General features: G+C 44.3%; 4 protein-coding genes, 2 long non-coding RNA genes and 1 other non-coding gene across 14 annotated transcripts; 4 read left to right on the top strand and 3 right to left on the bottom strand.

Annotated features, from left to right (window-relative positions):
• Positions 1-549: 549 nt before the first annotated feature.
• Positions 550-6,460, top strand: pir (pirin). Of its 2 annotated transcripts, none has more exons than XM_048999172.1 (9): positions 550-665; positions 833-925; positions 1,215-1,295; positions 2,051-2,257; positions 4,026-4,110; positions 5,147-5,191; positions 5,451-5,533; positions 5,681-5,747; positions 5,943-6,460. In XM_048999172.1, exons 1-9 carry the CDS (start codon positions 573-575, stop codon positions 6,035-6,037), a joined length of 849 nt encoding a protein of 282 aa, XP_048855129.1. In that variant the 5' UTR covers positions 550-572; the 3' UTR covers positions 6,038-6,460. The 2 variants fall into 2 exon arrangements, with proteins under 2 accessions (XP_048855129.1, XP_048855128.1); XM_048999171.1 differs by having other exon boundaries at positions 5,922-6,460.
• LOC125722921 (uncharacterized) lies at positions 4,645-9,780 on the bottom strand. Its single transcript, XR_007386687.1, has 3 exons — positions 9,653-9,780; positions 5,278-5,391; positions 4,645-4,782 (listed from the first exon to the last, which is right to left on the bottom strand). It is a non-coding gene; the product is annotated as an uncharacterized LOC125722921 (long non-coding RNA).
• On the top strand, positions 7,261-11,994 carry vegfd (vascular endothelial growth factor D). Of its 4 annotated transcripts, none has more exons than XM_048999165.1 (7): positions 7,261-7,361; positions 9,719-9,923; positions 10,083-10,273; positions 10,480-10,607; positions 10,878-10,993; positions 11,246-11,399; positions 11,681-11,994. In XM_048999165.1, the coding sequence occupies exons 1-7, from the start codon at positions 7,272-7,274 to the stop codon at positions 11,688-11,690; spliced, it is 894 nt and encodes a 297-aa protein (XP_048855122.1). In that variant the 5' UTR covers positions 7,261-7,271; the 3' UTR covers positions 11,691-11,994. The 4 variants fall into 4 exon arrangements, with proteins under 4 accessions (XP_048855122.1, XP_048855121.1, XP_048855120.1 ...); XM_048999164.1 differs by having other exon boundaries at positions 10,878-11,017; XM_048999163.1 differs by having other exon boundaries at positions 9,719-10,273.
• A 73-nt stretch (positions 11,995-12,067) lies between these two features.
• trnae-cuc (transfer RNA glutamic acid (anticodon CUC)) lies at positions 12,068-12,139 on the bottom strand. Its single transcript has one exon. It is a non-coding gene; the product is annotated as a tRNA-Glu (tRNA).
• A 227-nt stretch (positions 12,140-12,366) lies between these two features.
• On the top strand, positions 12,367-15,607 carry piga (phosphatidylinositol glycan anchor biosynthesis, class A). 2 transcript variants are annotated; one of them, XM_048999154.1, is made up of 6 exons: positions 12,367-12,545; positions 12,924-13,696; positions 13,784-13,916; positions 14,175-14,307; positions 14,421-14,627; positions 15,134-15,607. In XM_048999154.1, exons 2-6 carry the CDS (start codon positions 12,985-12,987, stop codon positions 15,401-15,403), a joined length of 1,455 nt encoding a protein of 484 aa, XP_048855111.1. In that variant the 5' UTR covers positions 12,367-12,545; positions 12,924-12,984; the 3' UTR covers positions 15,404-15,607. The 2 variants fall into 2 exon arrangements, with proteins under 2 accessions (XP_048855111.1, XP_048855112.1); XM_048999155.1 differs by having other exon boundaries at positions 12,367-12,662.
• A 357-nt stretch (positions 15,608-15,964) lies between these two features.
• On the bottom strand, positions 15,965-18,231 carry LOC125722919 (uncharacterized). Its single transcript, XR_007386685.1, has 2 exons — positions 17,778-18,231; positions 15,965-17,476 (listed from the first exon to the last, which is right to left on the bottom strand). It is a non-coding gene; the product is annotated as an uncharacterized LOC125722919 (long non-coding RNA).
• On the top strand, positions 17,253-24,914 carry asb11 (ankyrin repeat and SOCS box containing 11). 3 transcript variants are annotated; one of them, XM_048999168.1, is made up of 8 exons: positions 17,253-17,430; positions 17,974-18,053; positions 18,229-18,336; positions 18,409-18,571; positions 18,829-18,963; positions 19,221-19,412; positions 19,817-19,937; positions 24,614-24,914. In XM_048999168.1, exons 1-8 carry the CDS (start codon positions 17,331-17,333, stop codon positions 24,624-24,626), a joined length of 912 nt encoding a protein of 303 aa, XP_048855125.1. In that variant the 5' UTR covers positions 17,253-17,330; the 3' UTR covers positions 24,627-24,914. The 3 variants fall into 3 exon arrangements, with proteins under 3 accessions (XP_048855125.1, XP_048855124.1, XP_048855127.1); XM_048999167.1 differs by having other exon boundaries at positions 24,611-24,914; XM_048999170.1 differs by having other exon boundaries at positions 17,402-17,508; positions 24,611-24,914.
• Positions 24,915-25,305: the final 391 nt, after the last annotated feature.

Below are 25,305 nucleotides of genomic sequence, written 5' to 3'. Positions count from 1 at the left end.
TCCCGATGTAGCTATAAATCATACATGCGATGTTAAATATTTCATATATGTTAACTTGCGAAGCTTGTAGACGTACTGCGTTTCGTTTTGTTTGTTTACAGCAGCGTAACTAAGTCCAGAGGAACCTACATAACTCAGAGAGATATAGAACAGGTGTGGTTCACCTGACAATCCGGTTTGCCCACATCCTGGCACTTGTACGTGCAACAAGCGATTAATCCTAATAACTAAGAGAGCCGACCGGACCAAATTTGGCAGTGAGTTATTTAACCAAATTCCTTCTGCTGTAATGATTGTTTTTAATATTTAGTGGTACCACTAAGGTAAGAGTAACAGAACAGTTTTGTTCGTGGTAATATCCGTAATAATAAATGGCAACCCCACTGCTTTTTGTTAAAACTATGGCTACCTTACAAAAACTTTAAATCGCATTGCAAATTTCGTTGTCAAGTTTGTTAGTCAGTACACGATTTAACCATATAACACGTTTGTTATAATTCCGTACGATATACAGTGCTATGTTTTAAACTGCATGTTCACTAGATAAGGCAGATTTCAAAAGTTTGCGCGCCATGAGAGTAAGAAGAGTCGTGAAGACTGTGCTAAGTGTGGAGCAGGAGGAGGGCGTCGGGGCCCGCGTCCGCCGGAGCATCGGCCGAAAGGAGGTGAGCGCTCCTGCCCTGGATCACAGGCGCCCTCTATCGAAACGTACCCCGCTCTGCAGGATTATAGTTCGCGTGGCAGATTCACTGCAACTGCCGTGTTATATACAGATGTCACCTTTTTCCTGAATGATTCCTCTTTGCTTAGTCACCGTTCTCTCTGGTTACAGCTGAGGAACTTAGATCCGTTTTTGATGTTAGATGAGTTTAAAGTCAGCAAGCCGGCTGGGTTTCCTGACCACCCTCACCGGGGATTTGAAACCGTAAGTGTCTCTCCAGCCAGGTCTCCAGCCTGGCACAAACCCTTCAGCCTGTTCATGTCGTTTTTGGTGCAGCATATTTTAAACAAACAACTAAAATGCTGTTTTCTGGAATTTTTGTGTGGGGATCGCTCTATGAAACATAATGCTTAAATGTTTAAAAGCTGGCTGTTATCAACACGAACATGTAAATGTTTTACACTGTCATTATGGAAATGTGAAGATCTTCTGTTACAGCAGTTTCTCCCTTTGTGGCTGTGCTTCTAATGGTCTCCACGATGACCTCGTTCAGGTGACCTACCTCTTACAAGGTGTGTCTGCTCATGAGGATAACTGTGGACATAGTGGGAGACTCGGCCCTGGGGACCTGCAGGTGATGCCTGAGTGTACATAGGATAAAAAAAGGAGATTTTCACTCAAATATGTATAATTAACACGTCAGTAGTCTTATTTCCTGGGTACACAACAGAATTGCTCACACTAAATATAAAGATCGTCTTTGGTAGTTCACAGACAAAATGGTTTCATTAAGGAGTGCCATCTAACAAGATGCACTCTGTAAACATGCATGATATATCAGTTCACATATCGGTATCACCTGATATTTGTTAAAAACCAAGATACCAGTATCTTGGCCATCATTTAAACTTTATCAGTATTAAAAATTAGCAGCACCAGAGCTAAACGTCTAACTGTGAAAATAACGGTGGCGATTGTATCTTCCGTAGTGGAAGACTAGGAATTCTGTCTAATCATTTACCACTTAGAAGTCAGGGGGTCACTTTGAAAAGGAAGAAGTAAGATGGTAAAATCTGTCAAACGGGTAAAGGAAGGGCGGGGCCCAAAAATACAGGAGAAATAGCGTTTTATTTTACAATATGGGATGCTCCTGTAAAGTATGATAGGTAGCACCTCTACTGAGAAGATGTCTTGAAGTGCAGGCCTGCCAACAGATCATATTTTCTTTTTCCGCAAAGTAATAAATGAAGACCGTCAACTGTAATGTGATGTTGAGTTGAGTTTGACTGTCAACAACCATGAGATGTGCGGTGGTCACATGGTATTTGGCGGTCAGTTGATGGTGGATGGATGCCCGGCGGTAATGCGAGGGTCTGTCCGTGTGGGCAGTGGATGACGGCGGGCCGCGGGGTGGTCCATGCGGAGATGCCCGTGTCCGACGAGCCCATCCATGGCCTCCAGCTGTGGGTGAACCTCAGAGCAGCTGACAAGATGGTGGAGCCACAGTACCAGGAGATTAAGAGCAGCGATGTGCCCAAGCCCAGCCAGGGAGGAGTTACCGTGGCCGTCATCTCTGGGGAGGGACTGGGAGTCAAGGTGAGGCCTCATAATTATATAAGTCCGTCTTCCCGTATGGTGATGGGGAAGTACAAAACGCCTCATCATAAATGAGTGCGAGATGGGAAGAGAAGATGGGGCTGTGTATGTTTAAGATGCTTGATTGCACAAGAACGTCATGTAAATGTAGAAGCTGTATCAACTACATACACTAAGAAATGATCTGCTTCTCCAGGCCTATATTGTAAAAAAAGGTTTGTGATTTGTTTTAGCTGAGACTGTGATTTGGCCGATTGGTGGTCTTTTCACCACCAAATGCCACTTACAGAAATAAGTAGGCAATTGAAAGTTGCTTCAAAATATGAGGAGTTGAAACACCGGCAAGGCTGGGATCTTGTGTTAATTGGAGAAACTTCACATAATTTCTTCTTTTTTTATAAAAGTTATAATTTTGCATTTTACAACAAGCACAGGCTTGGAACTTTTTGGATTGTTAAACTTGTCATTTATTATTCAGTACTTGTTCAAAGTGAAATTAAGCATTTAATTTGACACATTTCTTCTGTACTCTATATAGTTATATCTGGACTTTTAGTAAGGTTATTAGAGATTACTTACTTAAGAGCATGACTGCAAATGTCTGATCATGCGCTGGGCTTATGAGTTGCCATTTGGATGCGGGGGCCCATTCAGCATAATAAAACTACCTTTCTGCCATCAAGAGGAGGGAAGAGAGCCAGAGGAGTATAAATAATTTGAGATTTCTTTGCAGTTGGCATCCAGTGTGAGCAAGAAGCACCTAGCGTGATTTATGCTTTTGAAGTTAAAAACTCGGCTGCCCTCTTAACACTCCTCTGTGGTGTAACGGCAGAGTTGGGGCCTATGATCTATTATCTGAAATCGTCCACGTTAATTGAAATCACAGTAGTGTCCTCGCTCCAGTCTGCCCAGAGCCCGGCCAGGAAATGGGAAACAGATTTATGTGGAAATGTGCTTTTAATGGTTTAAATGCTAATGCGTCTTCCTGTTGAGCTTGTGTGGGGCAGAAGAAGTTTAATACAATTGCCAGGGTTAATGCAGGCCAGACACCCTGCTTCCCCTTTCCCAGGGACTGTGGTGGTGGGATTTCCATGTCGGGGCCCTCGCGGCGTGACTGCTGTAATCCCCGACGTCGCCATAGCCCCAAAAGGCCGTCAGCATGGCTGTGTGCTCACATGTACTGGCTGTAATTTAGCCTGGGGTCAGATTTCGCACAGCCAGTAGTACTGTTGGAGGGTTTTTGTGACTGCCTGTTAGTGAGATTCAAAGAGCAGAGCCATCCACGCTCTCATAAATGCTTCAATGAGGGGACTGTTTAGATTATTGGATTAGTTCTTAAGAGTAACACTCTTTATTATTTGCAGTGTTTGAATGGCACCTTTGCCTGTCCCAAAGCAGCTGTAAAACTCCATAGTATGCAGACTAATGACTTTGTGCGTCACTGAGAAAATGGTCCAAATTAAAATCTCTGGCACAGAACCTTTCACTTCAGTGAAAATAATAAAGTGGGCTTTTCGGCGTCTAAATTTACAGTATTCAGTCTTGTTTTGTTTTCTGTTTACATTTTTACTCACGAAAGTTAAACTATGGTAACCTCTTGGAAATTCCTTGCCATATTACTTAGAGGGCAAAGCAAGAATTGGACACGGAAGCAATGAAGTTCATTTAGATATGGATGTCTTCCAGTCAGATAAATAATATCATGCATTACCTAATGTCTCTCTTTATTTCTTCAGAACCCTGTCCAACTCCTTTTCCTTTCTTGTAGTCCAAAGTCTACACAAGAACCCCGACAACTTATCTTGACTTTAAGCTGGATTCTGGCGCAAAGCACACTCAAGCAGTGGCTTTAGGTGAGAGCGGAATCAACTTTTTGAAAGAATTAAAAATGTGTTAAATGATACCTTACATATTAACTATAACGGAAATTACTCCTCAACATTAGTATCTGTTTTGCATCCTCTTTGGTCCGAATGATATCACTTTACTGAGTATTGCTGTGGTCAAGGACATGCAATCTGTAACCTGAACATTGCTGCCGTAAAAGACATCTTCTGGGTCCTTAAGCTTTCTCCCTGAATAAAGTATTAAACCTCCCACAAGCAGCTGAAGTAAACATGTCATCAGAGGAACGATTATGAATAATAAAAGGTCACATGTTTTAAAGTGCTTCAGTATCATGTATCATGGTACCTGATTTCTGTAAACAGGCAGACTGAAATCTGCAGCACTCATTTGAATTCTGTTGAAATGAGATCCACATTTTATGCTGATTTATAAAGTGCTCCAAATCTGCCTTCAGTTTCCAAATCTACCAACAAGGTGTGCAAGCCTTCCTGGACTCCCAGCAGAAGCTCAGAATCTGTCCCTTAACATAACCCCAGCTTTTCTGAAAACCGGACAACGTCACCTCTGACCTCTCACGGGGTGCCCCGCAGTCACGGTTCTGTCAAAAGCCCTTTGTTCTCGAGTGCAAGAGCACGCTGTCGGTCAATGGGATCCTGTTACCAGTGCTGCCATGGGACCTGTAACGATTAACGGAATTAATGTTGCGTTTTGGAAAGTGTCAGTTACTTGTAAAATGCTGAATTGTGTCCTAGATGGTTAGGATTTCACATCATATGTTTACATTGTGTCAATAGATTTGATAAGTGGGCTTGATATGACATGATAAAGAAGAAAAATCCAAAATCTGAATTTGACATTTGTACCAATAGAAGTTCAAAATCAATCAGTTGGTCTTCTCACAATCAGAGAGCTTTAAAGTCAAAGAAAGTAATACAAATCAAATTCAGACATTCTGTGTTGCTTTTTTTGGTCAAAAACTTTTTTTTGGAGAATTTGCCTGCAGGTTAATTGGTTCATTTATTAAGATTTTTTTTTTCCTAGGATGGACATCATTCATCTACACTCTTTCTGGATGCCTCCATGTTGGTGAGTAAGCATAATGTGAACCACCCCTCATAAGGTGTACGAGTCATAAAAGAGAACAATAATCAAGTAAATAGGAAATATCTCACCACGTCCCGATTGTGTGGCTTTGAAGTTAGAAAGCAAAGTGGGCCGCTCGATGTTATACGTCCTCATTAGCAGCAGATGCCGCTCTGTGGCCTTCCTGGTCCAACTGCACATCCCTGAGGCAGAGAAAAACAGGAGTTTGTTTAACTTGAGTTTTCCCCCGTTTCCTTTGAAGGTCCTGATATGTACCAGAGGAAAATAGACCCACATCACACAGTGGTGTTGGATGATGGTGACTGTGTTGTCGTTGAAAATAAGGTACAAGTGTAGCACACAGCATAACGGCGACCAAAGTTTAATTTTATTGCATTAAGCTTTATTACATTTCATTTTCTCCACTGCATAGCCTTGTTGGGCTGTTTTGAGTGAATTTTCATTTTGTTTTTTCCACTTTTAATATTTTAGGGATCTGAACTTTGCCACTTTGTGCTAATTGCTGGAGAACCAATCAATGAACCCATTGTCCAACGCGGTAGAGTAGCTTTCATTTTTACTTGGGAGAAGGGATGGGTGCCGTTTGTATTGTATTAAACTGCTGTCTGCAATTTGAATTAAAACTGTATACCCATAATTGTTCTTGATAAGCTTTAAAGCTGGTCTGGTTACAGGAGCTAACCAATGTGGATTTTTTTTTGGTTTCTTTAAGGTCCTTTTGTTATGAATACAGAAGAAGAAATCAATCAAGCAATCAAGGACTTTCGTTCTGGGACCAATGGGTTCGAGGGGGCAAAAGAATGGCAATCAAAAATAGGGGATACCTGAATTAGGAACTACTAGGTTTACTTCTATCATAACCATGTTTAAGAATAGAAGACTCACTGTGTGTTCTTGAACATTAATCTCAGCTCTGTATTAATGTACCTTTAATTATAGAGCTTGATCTTAATGGGTTGATAAATTTGGCTTCTTATATCCTTACATAAAAATAAATGAGCTATGGTGTAGTATATTTTTATAGTATCATTTGTCTATAATTATTTTCGAAAGAGAATATATGAAAGCACTATTTTTAAAAGAATTGCAACATCATACAACTGTTTCACTGTTGATTTTTTGTGTATGAGAGCACTGTGTAATATATGGTGTTTGATGGGCTCTGTAGTTAAACACTTCCTTTGGAACTTGGAGTGGAACTTGGTGATAGATGAATGTGTTGATATTTAATAAATCATGCCTCGTGTGTAATTATCTGTGTGTCTTCATGGTATGTGAACCACTAAAGTTGCCTAATTACAGTAGCTCTGAGTATTACACAGAAGATCAGCTCTTAACTGCTACTGAGAGAATAATAGTGGTTTCCACCATTAGCAAATAAGCCTGTTTGCGACTCTCTTCCCCCAGTGGATGAACACACTTCTCCCCTTTTGGGGGGGGGGGTCAGAGCTGGGGGAGGCCAGGCCTACTTTGCAAAGTCTGGATCTCATTTACACCACATGTTCCTCTATGCTTCCCTATGAGCTGGGAAAACTTAGATGGTGGATCCAGTGACTTGGGGAAGATGGGAGAAGCCTTTAGCCACGCAGGAGGGGCACTAAACTCTGCTTTCTGACCTTGCTTTGACCCATCATCCTATCTGCCTGCTCCTGGTGTTTTGGATGCTAGAAGCACTATCTTTACTCTTCTGAGGTTGCCTGGATGCAGCTGTGATGTATGTACTAGGATGCTCTCTGATTTTCCCTGACAAACTGCCCTTGGACCTGAAAATCTCACCGGTTGCTCTACAGACATCTCTGGTCTTTGGCCATGTTCCAGAGCGCCTTTATGCCATCTCCCAGTGGCACCCATTCCCTTCAAATGGGTTCACAACCACAGGCTGGCATGTACCCCAAGTTACATGCACGTGCTGCCCAAGGAACTGTATACGCTCATTTGGGGCCTCTACTCTCCCCCCTCTGCCTCCCCCCCTGCCCACACAACCCCCCACCCACTCCTCCCCTTCTCAGTGGCTATGTAACTGCCCCTCCAGCTGGTCCCAGCCCAGACCGCTTCAGGAACGATGAAGACACACGTCATGGTTTTGGTGATGAATCTGCTGGTGTTGTATTTGAGGTTGGCGCAGACAGTCGAGCTCCGCAGCACTCAGAGGGTAAGTCATCTGTCCTGTTTTTTGATGGCTGGCGAGCAAGAATATGCTTCTGTCTTCATAACAGGCTTTTTTTATTCACAGGTTTCAAAGATAGCAGAGGAATGATAAAGATTAAATGTCACTGCGCTAATATGGAAAAGTAACAATAAACTGTAACCCAACCCCAGTGTTAACTGATCAGCCGACATAAAGGTTAAAAGTTTACGTTACCTTCTAAGGAAAATTGTCTATGCAGATTACTAATTTTCAATGCAAAAATCACACCCACCAAACATGAATTTAACTGTGAATAAGGAGATCTTATTGCTCACAGATTGTGATGCACAGACACTTTAACTCTTATATTAGTTAATTACTTCAACTAATATAAGTGGTCGGAAAATGGATATACGAATGAATGTAGTAAAAGCAGGTTGCATTACTGGGGACAAAAAAATAATGATCTTTAAGAAATCAATACACCACACAAAAAGAGTATTACAGGTATACAGGTCTTTGTGGTGCATGCATAAGTGATGTCCATTGACTTAAAGGGGAGCTAGTGTCAGGGAGGGGGTCGCCAATTTGTCTGAAACAGGAACTGCCTTAGCAGATGGACAGGAAGTGCAGCTCTGTGGATCGACTAAGATGATGTTTTTTGGGTTCATAGACATTGGGTTGCATGTCCCCTGTTCCGCAGTCGCCACACTACATCCCAGTAATGTGCTTCTTGCCTGCTTCTAGACTAAACTACAAATGAAAAACTCCCTTGTTTTTAATCCTCAAATCCTTCCCCCCTCGTACTTTGTCCGGTTAAAGTGGAAGCAGGCTGCACCACCCTTGCATATTGAAAAGATCAGCAGACTCATGCATTGCGTAGGCCGGGAAGAATACAGCAGACCAGCTGAACATCTCACGACATCCTGTCTTGCCCCCCAAGCACAGGCCACCCTGGTCTACCATATCTTCTGCGCTTTGCTCATCTCACAGAACTACCAAGGGGACGGAGCATTGTATGTGTTTCATGCTCATTTTTATACATCTAATATCTCAAATGCAGTGGCGGGGCACGATAAAATCATGGCAGAAAATAGCGGGGTATCCAACACATGACAAAGCACTGGTGTTGGGCACAGTGCCTTTTGTGAAGGTCTGACGTCAGAGCACCTGGGCACATCTGCAGCTCATTAGCTGCCTGGTGATTATTCCCCCATTAACACTGCCACCTCTGCCAATCTTATCATTAAACCCATTCAGCTTCCACACTTCCATCCGGTCCTCATTGTGTGGGACTGGCCCAGGACTTTATCCTAACATGTCTTATGTAAGGAAATGGAATAGCTTGGAATCAGGTCATGGCAAGCCCTGTTTTCAACCGGCGAATTGAGCCGGATGCTATTTTGTTGTGTAGAACAAATGTCAGGGTGGAACGCCTGTCAATATACTTTGTAACAGCACTGACAACACGGATCCAGCTCCTAAATCTGAACAGGAGCAATCGTGAAATGTGGAGGTTCGAAAATGAGTAAGTTTTGTCTGTTGTGATGTGCAGATGTGCACAGCATATGCGAAACTTTCTACCTACTGTTTACAAGGATATGTGGCTGAAAAGTACCCAGCACTGAGCCAAACCTTCATAAATAGGGAAAAGGGTTTGCACTGATTCCAAGTTTTAAAGCCAACTTTCTGTTACAGTTTTATATTGTATACAGATGCAAGAAGCCAACTGAATCTGCATTAGGCGAATGATTACCTTTAGACTGGTAGATGCGTAAAAAAATTTTACATTTCGCGTACATCTTCCAGTTCTAATGAAATGTCATGCTCTTTATGTATTTTAACTGAAACGATACCACCAAAAGAGGGTAGTTTTGTTGAAGAAAAGCCTTTGCTTAAGTAAACATTTCATTGTCATTTTAAGGTACGACCATGATAAACGGCGTGGGAATATGACGCCCTCTTGTGGAGCCCTATGAAATTACGCTGTAATATACGCAGATAATTTTAAAATTTCAAGTGAGATACAAGTTTTTCCACCTTTGTTTAATCAATATATGTGGTCAAAACCACTCAACTTTCAATTTACTCGTTTCCGAACTGTTCTAAAAAAACATGCTACGCTAACGCGTTAGAATAGATATTTTATCGGTCGTCACTGATAAAACGGAAAGCTTGACTGGTGACTTAACACGTAAAACTAATTAATTAAATTATTATTAAGTAATAACAAATAAATAATAATAAATTAAAGATGTTCTGTGAGATAGGTGTCGGGCTTTCTCAAATTGCTATGGTAAGTACGTCGTGCTTACTCGTTTTTCTGAATCCACGGCCGTACTCCAAGCCTCAGAATGTTAGCTCTGTAACCCCCCTGACAGACAGGGAACCTGGAAAAGTGGGAAAGGGACGTGAGGTCGGCCTCAAGCCTGGAGGAGCTGCTGATGCTCACAGACTTTCCCGACTGGAAGCTCTGGAAGTGCCGCCTCAAGCTGAGGAACCTCGAGACGCCCGCGAGCACCGACTCGCGCCGATCCACTCGCTACGCGGCCGCTACTGCGACCTACAGCCTGGAGATCCTGCAAGGTGACGAGCTGCCAGTTCATGTAGATTCAGCGTCAAGGAGCCAATTAATATACAAGCGCAAAAAGCAAGACGATGCAAAATCATTTCAACTAGTCATGGCTGCAGCTTTTTTTCCCATCTGTGTGCTGCACCCACAACCGTGTTATCTATGTGTCTCAGCAATTGATGAGGAGTGGCAGAAGACCCAGTGCATGCCCAGGGAGACGTGTGTGGATGTAGCCAAGGAGCTGGGCACCCATACCAGCATGTTCTTCAAACCGCCATGCGTGTCCGTCTTTAGGTGCAGTGGCTGTTGCAACAAGGAAGGTGTATCATGCAAAAACACAAGCATGACTTATGTGAACAAAACTGTGAGTTCTTTTCTGTTTGACAGCTTTAATGGGCACATTTTGCCTTCTGTTGACAGTTATGGACATGACAGGTTTGAGAACTTCAGATGTGTATTTGTATGACCTGGAAGTGTGTCTTTTCTCCTCTGAAGGGCTTTGATTTAGTGACATTCCTGTAAAGGAGATCTTTTTTTGTCAGATGCTGTGTAACATTCAGTCCTCCACAGCTTTTGACGGTGATACCGTTTAAATATGGACCTGAGCCAGTGCTGATAAAGGTTGCCAATCACACAGAGTGCAAGTGCATGGAGCCGGCACTGATCCGAAGGCACGTTCCCACCCAAGGGCGAAGCGGGTAAGTGCAGCGGTCCCGAGGTCAAACAAAATGCGGATTGTCATAGTCATTCAATGCTACATATTTGACATTTCACCTGATAGTTTATTAGGTAAAGAGGCAGCACAGTTGACATTTAAGAAGAAGGAAGTAACTTTTTAAAGGGTAAATGATTGTTCCTAGCGGTTAATGATGTTCTTTGTCTTTCAATTCGACGGAAGTAGGGTACCAGCGTGGGAGCATTTGATATCACACTCAGGGTATCTGACGTACAGCTGTGGCTCTTTGCAGTTGCAACCCTGTTCTGCACAGCTCCACTTCCGAGGGCCCCAGCAGGCTTTGCCCAAGTGGGCAGATATGGGACTGCTCATCAGACAGATGTGTTCCGTACCCATCCAGCAAACTCGGTGTGCTTCGTTCAAGAGCGCTGGGTAGCTAACTGCACTGGTGTTAAATGACCACAGTTGTTTAGTATTACCCTTAATGTTGTTCAATATTATTCTTAATGACTATATGGTGTTGTACATCAGGTCCTTACAGAAGTTACATCATACTCGACATCACTCATGCAATCTTAGGAGATTTTATGAGTCCGATGGAAGCTTTTGCAGTTTTTAATGAGAGGATGTTGATTCCTTCTGTTTTTGTTTCCCTTCTAGAATTTTCTGCCAGTCATCGGATGTCTGATTGTGAAATTGATATTGATCGGTGTGACTGCATGGTGAAAAACAGCACCAGACTCAGACACGCCTGCCGCTTAAATCCTGCTTCATGTTTGGAGAAAGGCAGACGGTTCAATTCAGTCTTGTGCAGGTAACATCCCTTTGAGTAGCAGACGGATCCCTGTGTTACCTTTATTCATACATCACAACATTTTTCAGTTTGTTTGCAATCTAAAATCATCTGTAAAAACAACAGTCCTTGTGCTTCCGTTGCAATTCTACAGCTTTTCACACATCCATTTTCTATACCCGCCTGTCATTCAGTTAAATGTGGCGTTTCCGTCATGTAGCACTTTTTAGCTTTTGGTTTGTATTTTCGGTACACCTGTTTTATTTCTGTAGAGTTTTTACAATTAAGCTTTTTTATTTCAGCTGCAAGTGACTTTTCCCCTCCGACTCTACAAGGCTTGAAAGAAGGGTCAAACACAAAGACAGACTGTTTATTTATTCATAGGGCTATTTAAATGGTATTATGCATATTTTATTACACAGATTGATGACTTACAAGAATATGACTGTGTTAAATTATTTAACACACATTTGTTGATTGTGCTGTTATATAAATTGTTCATATGAATGTCATTTATGCACTGAAAAAAAGTCTGTATATTTCTTATTAAAGCTATTTTTATAATGCCTCAAGTTTCACTATTTAATTTTGTGTAAATAAAATACTTTCGTTGGTTGTTTGGCTTCAGTCATTTTACGTCTATCGCACACTGAATTGCCAAGCTGAAAACCTTTTCACGAAAATCTACGTTCCCTGACCGGGAATCGAACCCGGGCCGCGGCGGTGAGAGCGCCGAATCCTAACCACTAGACCACCAGGGATAGATGCAAAAAGGAACCTAACACCTTTCTATATAGATACTATTTCAGATATATATCAATAACAATACTAAGGAATTTTAAATAAATTACGCCGAAATAATGCGGTGATGCGGGAAAAAAATATGACGACGCCTAGGACAATGAAATCGCATTTGCGCCGTATGACAGCATGCAGCGAGTGACCTACGGAAGCACTACGCACGCAGCGAATAGGCGGAAGGATCCTGCAGATGAACCTGAGCGTGTCTGTTTCCGCGTGTCCAATGCGCTGAGATCCTGAGTCACAGCGGTCGTGCTTTGTGTCAGTGCGGAAAACGAGCAGCAATATCAAGCGCTTTTCCCCCCAAGGAGTGAAATGAGTCTGTAGGGTCGAATTTATGCAGGATGAGGAATGTGACAAGTGCGGGTGAGTTATTTGCACACACCTGGACCTTTCATTTAGGGCATAATCTGCCCGAGAATTTGCGTAGGAGGAGAAAATCCGGCTTTGCTATGGGAATTAACATACAACGACGTTAACTTGGTAAGGGCTGTCTCGCTGAAAGATGTGCTGTTTCCTCATTCCCATGTCAGATTTCTCATCGTTTGCTGTATAGTGAAATAAAATACCGCGTACTTTCTAATTTTGGTGTGTGGTTTAATTGTTAAAACATTGTCATCGTTTCATGAAATTTATACTAGATAGCCATCTTCGATTTTGTTAGCCAGAGTACGGAGACTTTTAGCAGTCTACGTAAACTCCTAGTATATCGTAAAGCCTGATGACATTTAATGGGTGTTGCAGGGCTGTCAAAACGATACTGTAACCGAAGCCTTTTGGACCGGCACCGGCAGAAATCGGGATCATGGGACAGAGAAAGAGGGCGAGCCTGAAAGGCACCCTGGCCAGCGGGACCTCCGACGGGGCCGCTGCCGGCCTGCACAGCTCCGTCAAGCACAACGTGTGCATGGTGTCCGACTTCTTCTACCCGAACATGGGGGGCGTCGAAAGCCACATATACCAGCTTTCGCAATGTCTGATCAAGAAGGGGCACAAGGTGGTCATCGTCACCCACGCGTATGGGAACAGAAAGGGAATCCGGTACCTCACCAACGGCCTCAAAGTCTATTACCTGCCACTGCAGGTGATGTACAACCAGTCTACAGCTACCACATGCTTCCACAGCCTACCTCTCCTCCGCTGTGTCTTTGTCCGAGAAAGGATCACGGTGGTCCACGCGCACAGCTCCTTCTCAGCGATGGCGCACGACTCGCTGTTCCACGCCAAGACCATGGGTCTGACCACAGTGTTCACAGACCACTCGCTGTTCGGCTTTGCCGACGTGAGCTCGGTGCTGACCAACAAGCTGCTGACCGTGTCCCTCTGTGACACCAACCACATCATCTGCGTGTCCTTCACCAGCAAGGAGAACACCGTGCTGCGTGCTGCCCTGGACCCCATGATTGTCTCCGTCATTCCCAACGCTGTGGACCCCTCTGACTTCACCCCAGACCCGTCCAGAAGGGACGACACCAAAATAACAGTTGTCGTGGTTAGCCGGCTTGTCTACAGGAAGGGTGAGACTATATTCCAAACACTTCCCCTTTTTCAAAATGCATCTCTACATCCAAAAATCATAACATGGTCTCCTGATCTTATTACAGGAATAGACCTGCTGGGTGGAATTATACCCAACCTGTGCCTCAAATACCCTGATCTGCATTTTTTAATTGGTGGAGAGGGACCCAAACGGCTAGTACTGGAGGAGGTGAGAGAGAAGTACCAGCTTCATGACAGGTAGGGTGGGAATGGGGGGGGGGTAGCGCAAACCATACAGTACATCGGTGTTTTCCAACCCGGTCCATGGAGCTAGGAGGGAGCAAAATCATAGGCTGTCTGGCAGGGAGCAAAAACGTGGACTGTCTGGCAGGGAGCAAAACTATGGACTGTCCGGGGGTCCCAGAGGACCGGGTTGAGAAGCACTGCCCTGCATTACATTCCCTTGCCGAGGTTTTAGCTTCTCATGTTTTAACATGATCCATATTCATGGTCCAGGGTCCGTCTCCTTGGAGCTCTGGAGCATAAGGATGTGAGGAACGTCTTAGTCCAAGGCCACATCTTCCTTAACACATCGCTGACGGAGGCCTTCTGCATGGCCATCGTAGAGGGCGCTAGCTGTGGACTGCAGGTATATGACCTGTGTTTCGCCCATGTATCAGCTCATGGCTATCAGAATGAGCTCCCTATGGCCACATGATAATATTTGATCATTTTTGTGTGTGTGTGTGTGTGTGACCGCAGGTGGTGAGCACCCGTGTAGGGGGAATCCCGGAGGTCCTCCCTGATGATCTCATCACACTGTGTGATCCCACTGTGAGCTCCCTCTGCAAGGGCCTGGAGATGGTGATCGCCCGACAGCGGGCAGGCACGGCGCCACACCCCGCAGCGGTCCACGCCCGCGTGCGCACCCTCTACACCTGGATGAATGTAGCCGAGCGTACCGAGAAGGTATGTTACCCTGCCCATGTATCCATGTTAATGTAGTAATGTGCGTCCTGGTTCGCTATTAAATCGCTGCTCGCAAACCTCACAGTTGGCCTCAAAATGTAGGTACTGAAGTATTTGGGCTTCTGACTTAATTGTTAGTCCTACTGTTATTTTATTTTTAGTCAGTGATACAACGATTAAATGATAAATCCCTTGCCATTTGCACAAGCATGAGTACAGGTACATTGGAATGCTTCTATTTGCCTGCTCCTTTTTGCTTTCCATAGTTTGGGGGGGGGGAGAGGCACTGTGCAGGGTCAGCCAATATACCCCTGTAGCTGGGGGGTTAGGAGCCTTGCTTAATGGACCACTGACATGTGATTGCTTTGGGAAGGTCGGGCTTCAACCAGCGACCTTCCGATCACGGGCACAGAAATGTAGAGTCCCCTTCGCATGCTGTCGGAGCTGTAGGCTGTATCTGACCCCGTGCCTGATAACAGACAGTCACTTCTGCTGCGATTTGGCAGGTCTATGACCGAATCGCCACGGAGACAGTCCTGCCCCTGGAGCAGCGTCTCCGCCGGCTAAGGGCACGGTGCGGTCCAGTCGCAGGCTCCATCTTTGCCTTCGTCGCCGTTCTGGACTTCCTGTTCTTGCTGCTGCTTCAGTGGCTGGTTCCAGACTCGCTCATCGACGTCGCCATGGACGCGTCTGGCCCGAAGGGGCTGTGGACACAGAACTCAAGCAGGGACAAGAACATTAAGCCAAAGTACCAGAAGAGTGTGGGGTCCAGTTAGCAGAGTCCTCTGGTCTGGAGCACTAAACCTCTAATACTGCTATGCTGCTTGTTAATACGTATCATGTTTTTAAAGACGGTTTTAAAGGGAAATGGCTTTTGTTTTTATGGGGCTTGATCGAAACCTTTTGCAAATGCATTGTACGGATTTGCACAGTTTCTTTGTCCATTAAAAATGAGCTGTTATTTCTAGTTTGCAGGAGTTACACTGGCATAAGGTTAGCCCTTTATCTCCATTGCGGACTCCTGTATGAAACCCCGGTGTTGTGATTATTAATACACTTTTGGGTCCCAAAATAACGGTTTGAATTTTCCACTTTTGTATTTTTCCTTTGTAATGTAAGAAAACCTGTGGTTGGTAGGAGAAGCTGGACAAACCCGTGTGGCCCAAGTTTATAAGACGGGTTGTGTGGACAATTACATCAGACTCGTATCTTAATAACTTCCATTTCCTTTAATATCAGCCAGAATGACTGTGAACATTGTACTGGACATGGCTGCCTACTATTAAAATAATCTTGCACTGCAAAATTTGTTAAATAATATACCAAACTTTTAACTCGAGGCAGTTGTGTGTAACATGTTTTTTTTTTCATTTAACAATCCCTCTTGCCAATTGCAGTTGCAATGATGGTGCAGTTTTGCTTTAATGACAGTAAAGAGGTTCGATATACTGATTCATTGGTTGAAGCAGCAGCCGGTATAAAAATGGAAGAGATTTAGTGTGATTTTAATTTAATTTAGTCGCAAAGTCCATGAAGGATTGTATGCACTGTTTATTTTCTATATTTATTTTTTCTCTTAAGGAATCTGCTCTGTTTTACATTGTATTTCATGACAAAACGGTTTACATTACAGCCCTGTAGAATGTCTACGACATATGTTAAATGATCCCACTCCGACTGTAAGCTGTGTAGAGAACAAGACTACAATTCGTGTGCACTGTGAATGAAACCTCATCGCCCCCTAGCGGTCACGGTTCCCTCACCAGTTTTGTACAATTTGCAGTACAGCCATCTGACATAATTGCATTACTTATGTGGTGCCTAAAGCACAAGGAAAGGGTTCGTTTAATAGAGGGATTATTTCTGGAACGTTAAGCATGGCGCGTGTTTCTAAAAAAAAAAAAAAAAAAACATGGAAAAAAATTGTGTTGATTTCACAAAAGCAATTTTATGAAAAGATAATGGTCAAAAACTACACTGTCGTTGCTGCCATTGCGTAATCATAATTTTCCATTTCTTTGGTTCGATGTATCGCGTTTCAGCCATTTTCTTTTGTACTTATTTTCATGTAAATTCCTGATTCATTTGTACCGTTTGCATTTTACTCCACTTATAAATTTATTTTCCTTATGTGTTTGATGCCACCATCCCATTTCAACCTGAACTGTTTACAGTAGAAAAAAGTTAAATTCTGTGAACGTATGTGGACCATAGTTATATGATCTGATAGTGTTTATTAAAAAGTCTTCAGGTGAAGTTGTCGAGCAGGTGGTTGTGATACGAAAGCAACATTGATTTTGATACTGTACCAAAACATTAAAGAAAAATTAATAAAGTATGTTCTCTAATGGTACAAATCGTGGTAATTTTTTATAAGTATGTGTATAAATATTGCACTAAAGCTTCTCTTAAGTACAGTGGTTTTGTTGGTCATTTCAAATGAATTTGTGGAAGACTGTTTGAACTTTACAATGGTAACTTTATTATGGTAACGCTACTCTGAGTTAATATAATATAATAAAGTGTAATCAACAAAGAGATTCGAGCCGGGGACGCTGAGGATCGGGATCGCCAAGCACGCCTGTCAGGGGTCGCTGCCGGCTCATCTTACCAAAGGATGGCACATCTCCAAGAACGGCTCAGGAAGCCTGCTCGGCGTCTACCCGCAGCCGGTAAACTGCGTTCGGCCAGCATGCATGCGGCATGTCGCTGAGGAGGCACGACGTCGCCGGCACGACGGCCCTGTCCTGGCACTCCAGATACGACCTCTACGGGAATTATATCTGCCATGCCTTCCAGGGCGGTGAGTGGGGTCCGTAGCGCTTCCCCAAGTCGAAGCAAAACAAGGTCTGGAAATAGAAGCATGGCACCAATGTACATGGTAAACTGTTATTTGTTTTTAATACTCTGAAACATCCGTTACCTAATATTCTAGTATTGCTTCACTGAAGCGAAAAAACATTTGTATATTTTATCATGTGAAGTAGTGGTTCCACACTCTGCGAGTCGCTTTAAATATAACAGCACGTTTGTTCCAGACGGACTTGTCTGTGCGGTGGATTAAATTGAGCAATGACAGTTCTAGTTTCTGTAGAGTTTGAGAGGCAATGTGGCATGTCTGAAATAAAAAAACACAGTTAAAAAGCTTACACTGTCAGGAAACCGGGTTTCCGGTGTTTCTTTGAGGTTGACTGCATTGTTCAGAAATCTTTTCAGCCTTGGGAAAATCGCCCAGTTTGTAAGATGGCCATACAAAGTAACAGAATGCGGATTTCAATACCTCTGTCCATTGTTAATATGCATATGAATATTATACGTTTTTATGGCATTTTTCTGAACCTCCCAGGTTCTTGGGCAGACAGGTCCCCCCTCCACGAAGCTGCTTTCCATGGTCAGCTGCTGGCTCTCATGACTCTGGTTGCACAGGTGTGGTGGGGTCCTTCCACGTGGGCAGACTTGAAGGGTGGCCAGGGGGTGCCTGTTTGTAATCCTCCATTCAGCCTCTTATAACACTGATTTTTGTTAGCTTCGTGCAGCCTTTCCGTGATTCTGACTTCCAGCTACTGAAGCGGTTTTCCCTCTGTCCTTCGTGTGCTGACAGGGCTTCAGCGTGAACATCGTCACCATGGAGAAGGTCTCTCCCCTTCACGATGCCTGCCTCGGAGGCCGAGTTTCATGTGCCCGGTTTTTACTGGAGAAGGGAGCTGCTGTGAGTGCCTGAACCTCCTCGCCACTATCAAAGGGTCAAATCTGAAATCTTTTTCGTTCCCACCTCCGCTAGGTGAATGCGACGACAATCGACGGGGTGACCCCCCTCTTTAGCGCTTGCCGTGGTGGCAGTCCCGCCTGCGTTCAACTGTTGCTGGACCATGGCTCCGCCCTCCGCCCCACCCACGGCTCCGGCCTTCTGGTGGCATCTCCTGTCCATGAGGCTGCACAGAGAGGTGTGACCATCGGCTGCAACTCCACCCCCTACAGTGGGATCACCAGAAATCTTTCAATTAAGAGTTTTTAGTATGCAAGCCTGAGCAACTTAAATGTCAGATATTCTTCCTAAAACATATATATGGATTCTGCATGGCACTGTGAATCAAAATACCAAAACATTAGGTCTTCTCGGTCACCTGTTACTTATTTTTAGCATTTCGTCTGATTCTATGCCGTTAAATTGACGTTTGGGGTCCCCCATCCCCCGTTTCAGGACACTGGGAGTGCATGGAGATTTTAATAGCCCATGGGGTCGACCTTGATCTTGAGATCCCGAAGCTTGGAACACCCCTGTACATCTCCTGCGTATCTCAGAAAGTTCACTGTGTTGACAGACTCCTGCAGTTAGGTTTGTATTTCAAACGCAAACATTTTAGAGACCACTAGATGGCGGCATTACCCAGTCCATCGTGAAAGTCCTGTCATGACACAGGCCAGCCTTAACTTGAGCTCTCCTGCCTGCTGACCTGCTGTTTCTAATGGCTGAAAGGCTGATTTTGATTGGTTCCTTGGCGCCCCAGTTGTTGACCTCGTTCTACATGTTTGTCTTCCCTGCAGTGACAGACTCGGCATGATCACAGAGCACATGCGTGTTTATGTCTGCAGGAGCCGATGCCTGTCGGGGGAGGGGGCAGGACACCCCGCTGCATGCCGCAGCAAGGCAGACAGATGTCCAGGTGGTGGAGCTACTGATAGACTATGGGGCCGACGTGTGGAGCAGGGATGGAGAGGGGAGGAGGCCTGTGGAGCTGGCCGTGCCCCTTAGTCAAGTGGAGGCAGAACTACTACTGAGAGAGCGTGAGATCCTGCATACACACACACATATACACACACGTACACACATGTACACACACACACACACACGTACACACACGTACACACACACACGTACACACATGTACACACACACATGTACACACACACACACACACGTACACACATGTACACACACACACATACACACACGTACACACACACACGTACACGCATGTACATACACACACGTACACACACACACACACACACACACACGTACACACATGTACACACACACATGTACACACACACACACACGTACACACACACGTACACACACGTACACATACATATACGCACATATATACACACACACTGTGGACGCAAATACATTCTAGGCTGGTCCCTCTGACTTCCTGTCTCCCCCCGGTTTCCCTTCCTTGTAGGCCCCCCCGCCCTCTCCCAGCTGTGTCGCCTTCGCATCCGCCACGCCCTGGGTTCAGTGCGGCTGCACTTGGCCCCCCACCTCGGCCTTCCCAGTCACCTGTACAACTTCCTGTTTTACAGGTAACTATGGCAACCCCACCCCACCTGTCATCCGTACTTCTGCTTCCCCTGTATCTTCCTGGATCTCATCTCATCTGCAGTTGCTGTTTGATTAATGAGCTCCGTCAGAATGCATCCTCTATACAAGTCATATATTTTATAAATGTTTGGACGGACTGTCGTAACTGCATTTCCGTGTTTCGGCAGCTGTTTTGGGGGGGATTTAATCTCTATCTGCTTTTCATCTTGGCCCATGGTGAGCTGTAGTCCTTTTAGCCCTGACCCAGAGAGTCCGAGTCATGACACTCGGGGACGTGGGTTAGGAACCTCTGCTGTCTTCTTCTTTTTCCCTTATGCAATGACCTTGTTCTGTTTCTGCTCCTTTATGAATTAAATGTAAAATTGACCCTAAATGAATGTTTATAAACTTTAAAATGTATTCCATTGGCAGTGTACAGTAACATTAAATTAGGATTCATGTCTAAGAACCACAACTGCACAGTGACCTTTGCAGAGGTGACCACTGAACCAAAATTGTCCAAGTGTTTTCAGTCAAGAGGACATTCTGCAGAACTCTGAAGCACTCGCTCTGTTAACTCAGTGCTGCCATTTCATAAATGCGGATAATTACTAAAAGTACTTTAGTTATGTTTTTCAGTCTTGAATCTTTGTGTTTGTGTCCATGTTATGGTTCCTTTTCTGGTCTTTCATATCTAAACATCTAAAATTGTCTAGTAACATTTTGTTTTTGTAATTTATCTGCTGATTTTTATCCGAAGAGGCTCTACAGAGTCATTAAGTCCAGCGACAGCCTCTGTGGATGAAGCATAAATGGCTTTTAGCCTATTTTAGTCTACTGTGCATTAAGGTTGTATAAAGAGCATTCAGACCATTACAGTTACTGTTTGTTTGCCAGGCTGAATCAGAGCTCAGATTTTTCCAATTTAGTCACAAGGGGGCACCCTTGAACAAGCAGGATTGTCTCTGTCTGTGATCTGTTGAGGCTGAACGTTCACAGACTGTGACAAAGAGGAAACTCGTGATGGTTGGGACCGCAGTACTGATAAACAGTGAGCGGTTTAACGGTGGCCACACCGGTATAAACATACAATGCCTTCTTCACGGGTGCGACCCAATACCATCGCTAGCAGCAGAGACTGAGCAAACCTGACGATCCTTTAAATGTATGTGATTTCGGCCTGACTTGGCCAGTGTGGGCTGTAAAGTCTTTTGGACTCAGTGATCATTTTGTGCCTGCGTGTGTGACCTTTTGGAGCCGCAGCTATCCTAGCCTGCTCTTATTTTAACAGACACTTCCGCATCATGTCTCCCTGAGCGCTTACACCACGTCTGACCTTTCCCATCAGCAGCCCCCTGGTGTGTTTTGCGATAGATGAACCCGCTGATGGCACAGCTGAAGGTCAGCATACATTCGGGGGGTGTGCGATGCTCTCGTGGCGCAGCATTAACCCCAGTCAGTCTTACCCTCTGAGGTATCGCCCTTGCCTCTTCACAGATCCCTCTCTCTATCACTCTGCCTCCAGTCACACACTCTTCTGACAGCTTGATGGCTTAGATCCATCCATAGAGGGCTGTCCGGGTATTTTGGTGGACATCATATCTGATGCCTGTCAGGAGTCCATTAATGTAACTCTCAGAAGTGCTCAGGTCCTTATGAAACGGCGGATGTGGGGGGCGGGGGGGGGGGGGGGGGGGGTCTCCAACCATCCTCCTTGCGCTATAGTCCTTTCAGCCTGTACTGGTGACCCTTAGTCTCATTGGCTGTGTTTTGATATATGAAATTGTGGGACTCAAACAATCATCTAAAGCGCATTAGTGCGGATTTGGCGCCAGGCTGTAGGCCACGGCTCAGATTTGTATAGACTGGGCGGGTGACGAATGAAGGAGAGGTTCTGCTTTCACTTCTGCCGCTGGAGAGGATTCCTGCAAGTGCAGAGAAGAGTGTCGCTTTGCACTTTACTGTGTCCTCAAGATTGCAGTCCGCTGCCACTTTCAAAGCAGGCCAGGAATTTGGCAGACGCTGGGTTATAACATGTGTTACGATGAGGCAACACAGCCTTGTTTCGAAGCAGCAAACTTATCTGATACGAAGTGGGTAATTGGTCCTAAACGGCGTGGCCCACATTTCAGATCAATCTTTTTTTTTGTTTTGGCTGAACATATATGAATCTTTTTTTTATTATTTTTATTTTTTAACGAGAATTACAAACAAAATTACTTTTGTACTTTGATAGTCATGCATCACAGCCCAGCACAACAATGAGTAAAACACACGGGGCAACAGTTTCAAACATTTTCATGGTTTTAGAAGATGCAGAAAAGATGAACTGTAAAAATGAAGACAAAAGCAAATTATATGTGAAAAATGAGAGGGGATCCACAGGTCTCCCGTCTGCGGCTTTCCACTGGCACTCTCAGGACGCCTGCACTTCGCTTCCGGAAGGCCCCGAAACAGGCAAAAGTGATGGCCTCTCAGATGGAGAAAAATCCCCAGGGACTGAACCGCAGTCACAGCAGGCACAAATGACTGATCACGTTTGCTTCACAGATAAGGTCGTTTCTGAATGATTCCATCTCCATCTTCCCAGCCTCCACATGAGCTAAAAGCACAGAAAGAAGCACTTAAAGCACCATTCTTTGTGTCAGACTGCAGGTGAGACTTAGGCTTCCTTCAGACTTAGCTCTGTAAAACATGATGGTTTCTTGGATGATGCTGCAGTTTTAAACCTTCTGTAGCAGCAAGAAGAAGGCTGTCAATATTAGTGTAAAGGTCTTGGTGTATAGCATAACAATTCCTTGGTAGTAAAGACTCTATGAGAAGTAGATTTGCACAACGATGTGTAAATATCCAAAAAGGGTATTTATTTTATACCACACACCTTTTAGAAGTAACAGGGACAAGCACAAACGAAGGGGGGGGGTCTTAAGACCACTGCAGCTTTTGCTCAATGAATAAAATATATTCAATAGAAGGTGCATTGCGCATTGTGGGACATCTAGTCAATAAGCCACTGTGATCCAGTGGCTGTCCTGCCCCAGGGCTCATCTTCCGCAAGGTCAGGCCATCGATCGGCTGCCAAGCCGCTCCCAGTCGTTAAAAATATGTGTGAATAAAGCATGGGGGGGGGAAGGTTATGTGTTCGCATCTACTCCCATGGACAAGTTCTTGACAAGTTCTAATATAATCCTTACTGGAAGTCTCCTGCTAGCAGTATACAAGCATCCCGGAGGCCAACAGCACTAGGATGTACTTTCAACTGGAAGGTTGTTGGTTTGAATAAGGGGCTCTGCTGTTGCACTCCTTAACATAACCCCTTATCTCTTAAAATGAGTTGTTCTAGGCAAATATCTAGCTGTATTAATGGCTAAATTAGGGTGTTGTTTTAAATAAAACTGTCAAGCAGGTAACTGAATGCAAAGTCATTGAAATGTCTGCTTCAGGGACATATATTCATATACTGATGTTTGTAATATGGAACCACAATAGAAGGCCAGGTAGTTGGCAAGGTTTCCATTTACGACACGTAATCGTCACAGGCACCACAGACAACGGCCATGCCTTCACGCGTAAGTACCAAGGATGCATGATGTACCTCAGCAGTTTGGGGAAATGACTGTCTGGAAAATAGATTTTTAAATCAATGCTGAATAGAAGTGCCTCGCCTAGATAATGTGGTGACCTTCGTAGGATGCCAGTATCGCATATCTGTGTTGTGCCATGCAGAATTCGATTCGTTCCATAAATGTCATTTCTAATGGGCGGCATTATACTGGACTAGCATGAGACCCCCGGAGCTGTGATGCAGGGGCTCTGCGAAAGCTGGAACGCTAACCCAATGTGACATAGCAGAAGGTCGAGAACCAAGAGACTGAACCCAGCACAAAGCAACGGTGGGGAAGCGATAGATCGGGAACCGAGAAACAGCGATTAGGGCTAAATGGCGAAATGAGGTGGTGAGACCCGGGATGGGCAGGGAAGGTGGCCAACAAGAGAAGAAACAGGAAACCAAGTCAGAGAACAGCTGGTGGTAAACAAATTGGTCAAAAAAACAATTATCCGAAGCCTAATTAATAAATGTATTCCTTGTTACTACCAGCATAGTTCTAGCATATTGTCATGGTTACTGTAGTTCACAGTCCCTAACATAACCACCAAAGGTGGAAAGTTCAGGTCCAGGAAGTATAAATCCAGACCAAGGTTTCTTTTCAACCAACCAGCTGAGTCCTCTGTGACTGTGACTGTGACTGTGACTGTGACTGTCGTGTGCTGGAAGCAGCTCAGGTCAGCCTGGACAGTGGACAGACCCACATGGGAACATTCTCGTAATGAATGATCTTTCACAGACTTGACTGCACGAAAGTTAACTGGTTGCAGACTGAAAAGTCACTGAAAGGCCAATGCATTGGACCATTCACACGGTGTCAGTGGTCTAGGCCCCCTCTCCTGATAATTCTTTAGTCCACTTTATCTTCATGCAAAGCCTTCATGCATTAACAAAACATATTTGTATATAATTAATAAAATCTGACAATCGTTTTTGCTCTCTTGTGAAGTGAACATGATTACTCAGTTTGTAGTCAAAGAAAATTTGATTGCAGAGGAGATTTAATCTAACTCCAGTCAACACAAATGATTAAAGTAACAGTAAATGTGTTTGCAATTCATTGTTCAGCAGACTGTGGAACTGACCCATGGCTGATCCCAGGCCTGTTTCCCATGATGCCCCTCACTCCTGAGCTCTTGCACTCATCGAAGGCCAGGGGGCACCGTCTTGAGGGTCCTCCAGAGATATATAGTCGTGAGAACCAAACTGAGGATGTCCGTCACCAGCTGTCTGTCTCAGTAAGAGGGCGCAGCGTCGTCCATCTTCTCTTGGCATGTGGAGATCTAACATCCTCTTCATCACGGAAAATACTCATAAACAAGTTCTGTGGGAAACTTTTCCTCCCAGAAACCCAGCTTGGGGTGGGGTGTGGGGTGGTTGTCTTATTTATATCAATAAACAGCCAGTTCAATTTGGGGCAGTACATACTGTGGTCAATTAGCCAGTGAGGCTGTTTTCTGTTCCCAGAGACGATATCCAAAAATGAATCATGAATCCAGTGTAACAACTATGTTACCTGCAGTTTTTATCATCGTGTGCAATTAGAGATCATTCCCACCCAGTTATGATAGCATTACATAACCAAATGTTGTTCCATATTTTATCTTTTTGTATACTTTACAACAGTATACAGTAACCATAGAGAAAAGCCTCACATTAACCGCCAAGGACACCTGCTAAATCTTTCAAACATATGTTCCAAATAAAGTTAAAACTTCTAAAATGATTCCGATAAATCAGCACACTCAGTCCCTCTTTATAAT

The sequence above is a fragment of the Brienomyrus brachyistius genome, unplaced genomic scaffold (genome assembly GCF_023856365.1).
Source record: "Brienomyrus brachyistius isolate T26 unplaced genomic scaffold, BBRACH_0.4 scaffold44, whole genome shotgun sequence".
NCBI classification, from domain to species: domain Eukaryota; kingdom Metazoa; phylum Chordata; class Actinopteri; order Osteoglossiformes; family Mormyridae; genus Brienomyrus; species Brienomyrus brachyistius.
The sequence above is the reverse complement of the archived record's forward strand: the minus strand, read 5'-3'. Positions and strand labels throughout refer to the sequence as shown.

Excerpts from the sequence above, each read along its gene's own strand:
- asb11 (XM_048999167.1), top strand. The coding sequence starts at position 17,331 with ATGTCGCTGAGGAGGCACGACGTCGCCGGCACGACGGCCCTGTCCTGG. Across the intron at positions 18,572-18,828 it reads CCATGAGGCTGCACAGAGAG|GACACTGGGAGTGCATGGAG; the intron begins GTGTGACCATCG and ends CCCCCGTTTCAG. Across the intron at positions 19,413-19,816 it reads AGAACTACTACTGAGAGAGC|GCCCCCCCGCCCTCTCCCAG; the intron begins GTGAGATCCTGC and ends CCTTCCTTGTAG.
- piga (XM_048999154.1), top strand. The coding sequence starts at position 12,985 with ATGGGACAGAGAAAGAGGGCGAGCCTGAAAGGCACCCTGGCCAGCGGG. Across the intron at positions 13,697-13,783 it reads CCGGCTTGTCTACAGGAAGG|GAATAGACCTGCTGGGTGGA; the intron begins GTGAGACTATAT and ends ATCTTATTACAG. Across the intron at positions 14,308-14,420 it reads GCGCTAGCTGTGGACTGCAG|GTGGTGAGCACCCGTGTAGG; the intron begins GTATATGACCTG and ends GTGTGACCGCAG.
- pir (XM_048999171.1), top strand. The coding sequence starts at position 573 with ATGAGAGTAAGAAGAGTCGTGAAGACTGTGCTAAGTGTGGAGCAGGAG. Across the intron at positions 666-832 it reads GGAGCATCGGCCGAAAGGAG|CTGAGGAACTTAGATCCGTT; the intron begins GTGAGCGCTCCT and ends CTCTGGTTACAG. Across the intron at positions 5,192-5,450 it reads TTCTGGATGCCTCCATGTTG|GTCCTGATATGTACCAGAGG; the intron begins GTGAGTAAGCAT and ends TTTCCTTTGAAG.
- vegfd (XM_048999162.1), top strand. The coding sequence starts at position 7,272 with ATGAAGACACACGTCATGGTTTTGGTGATGAATCTGCTGGTGTTGTAT. Across the intron at positions 7,362-9,718 it reads AGCTCCGCAGCACTCAGAGG|ACAGGGAACCTGGAAAAGTG; the intron begins GTAAGTCATCTG and ends CCCCCCTGACAG. Across the intron at positions 10,608-10,877 it reads CCCACCCAAGGGCGAAGCGG|TTGCAACCCTGTTCTGCACA; the intron begins GTAAGTGCAGCG and ends GGCTCTTTGCAG.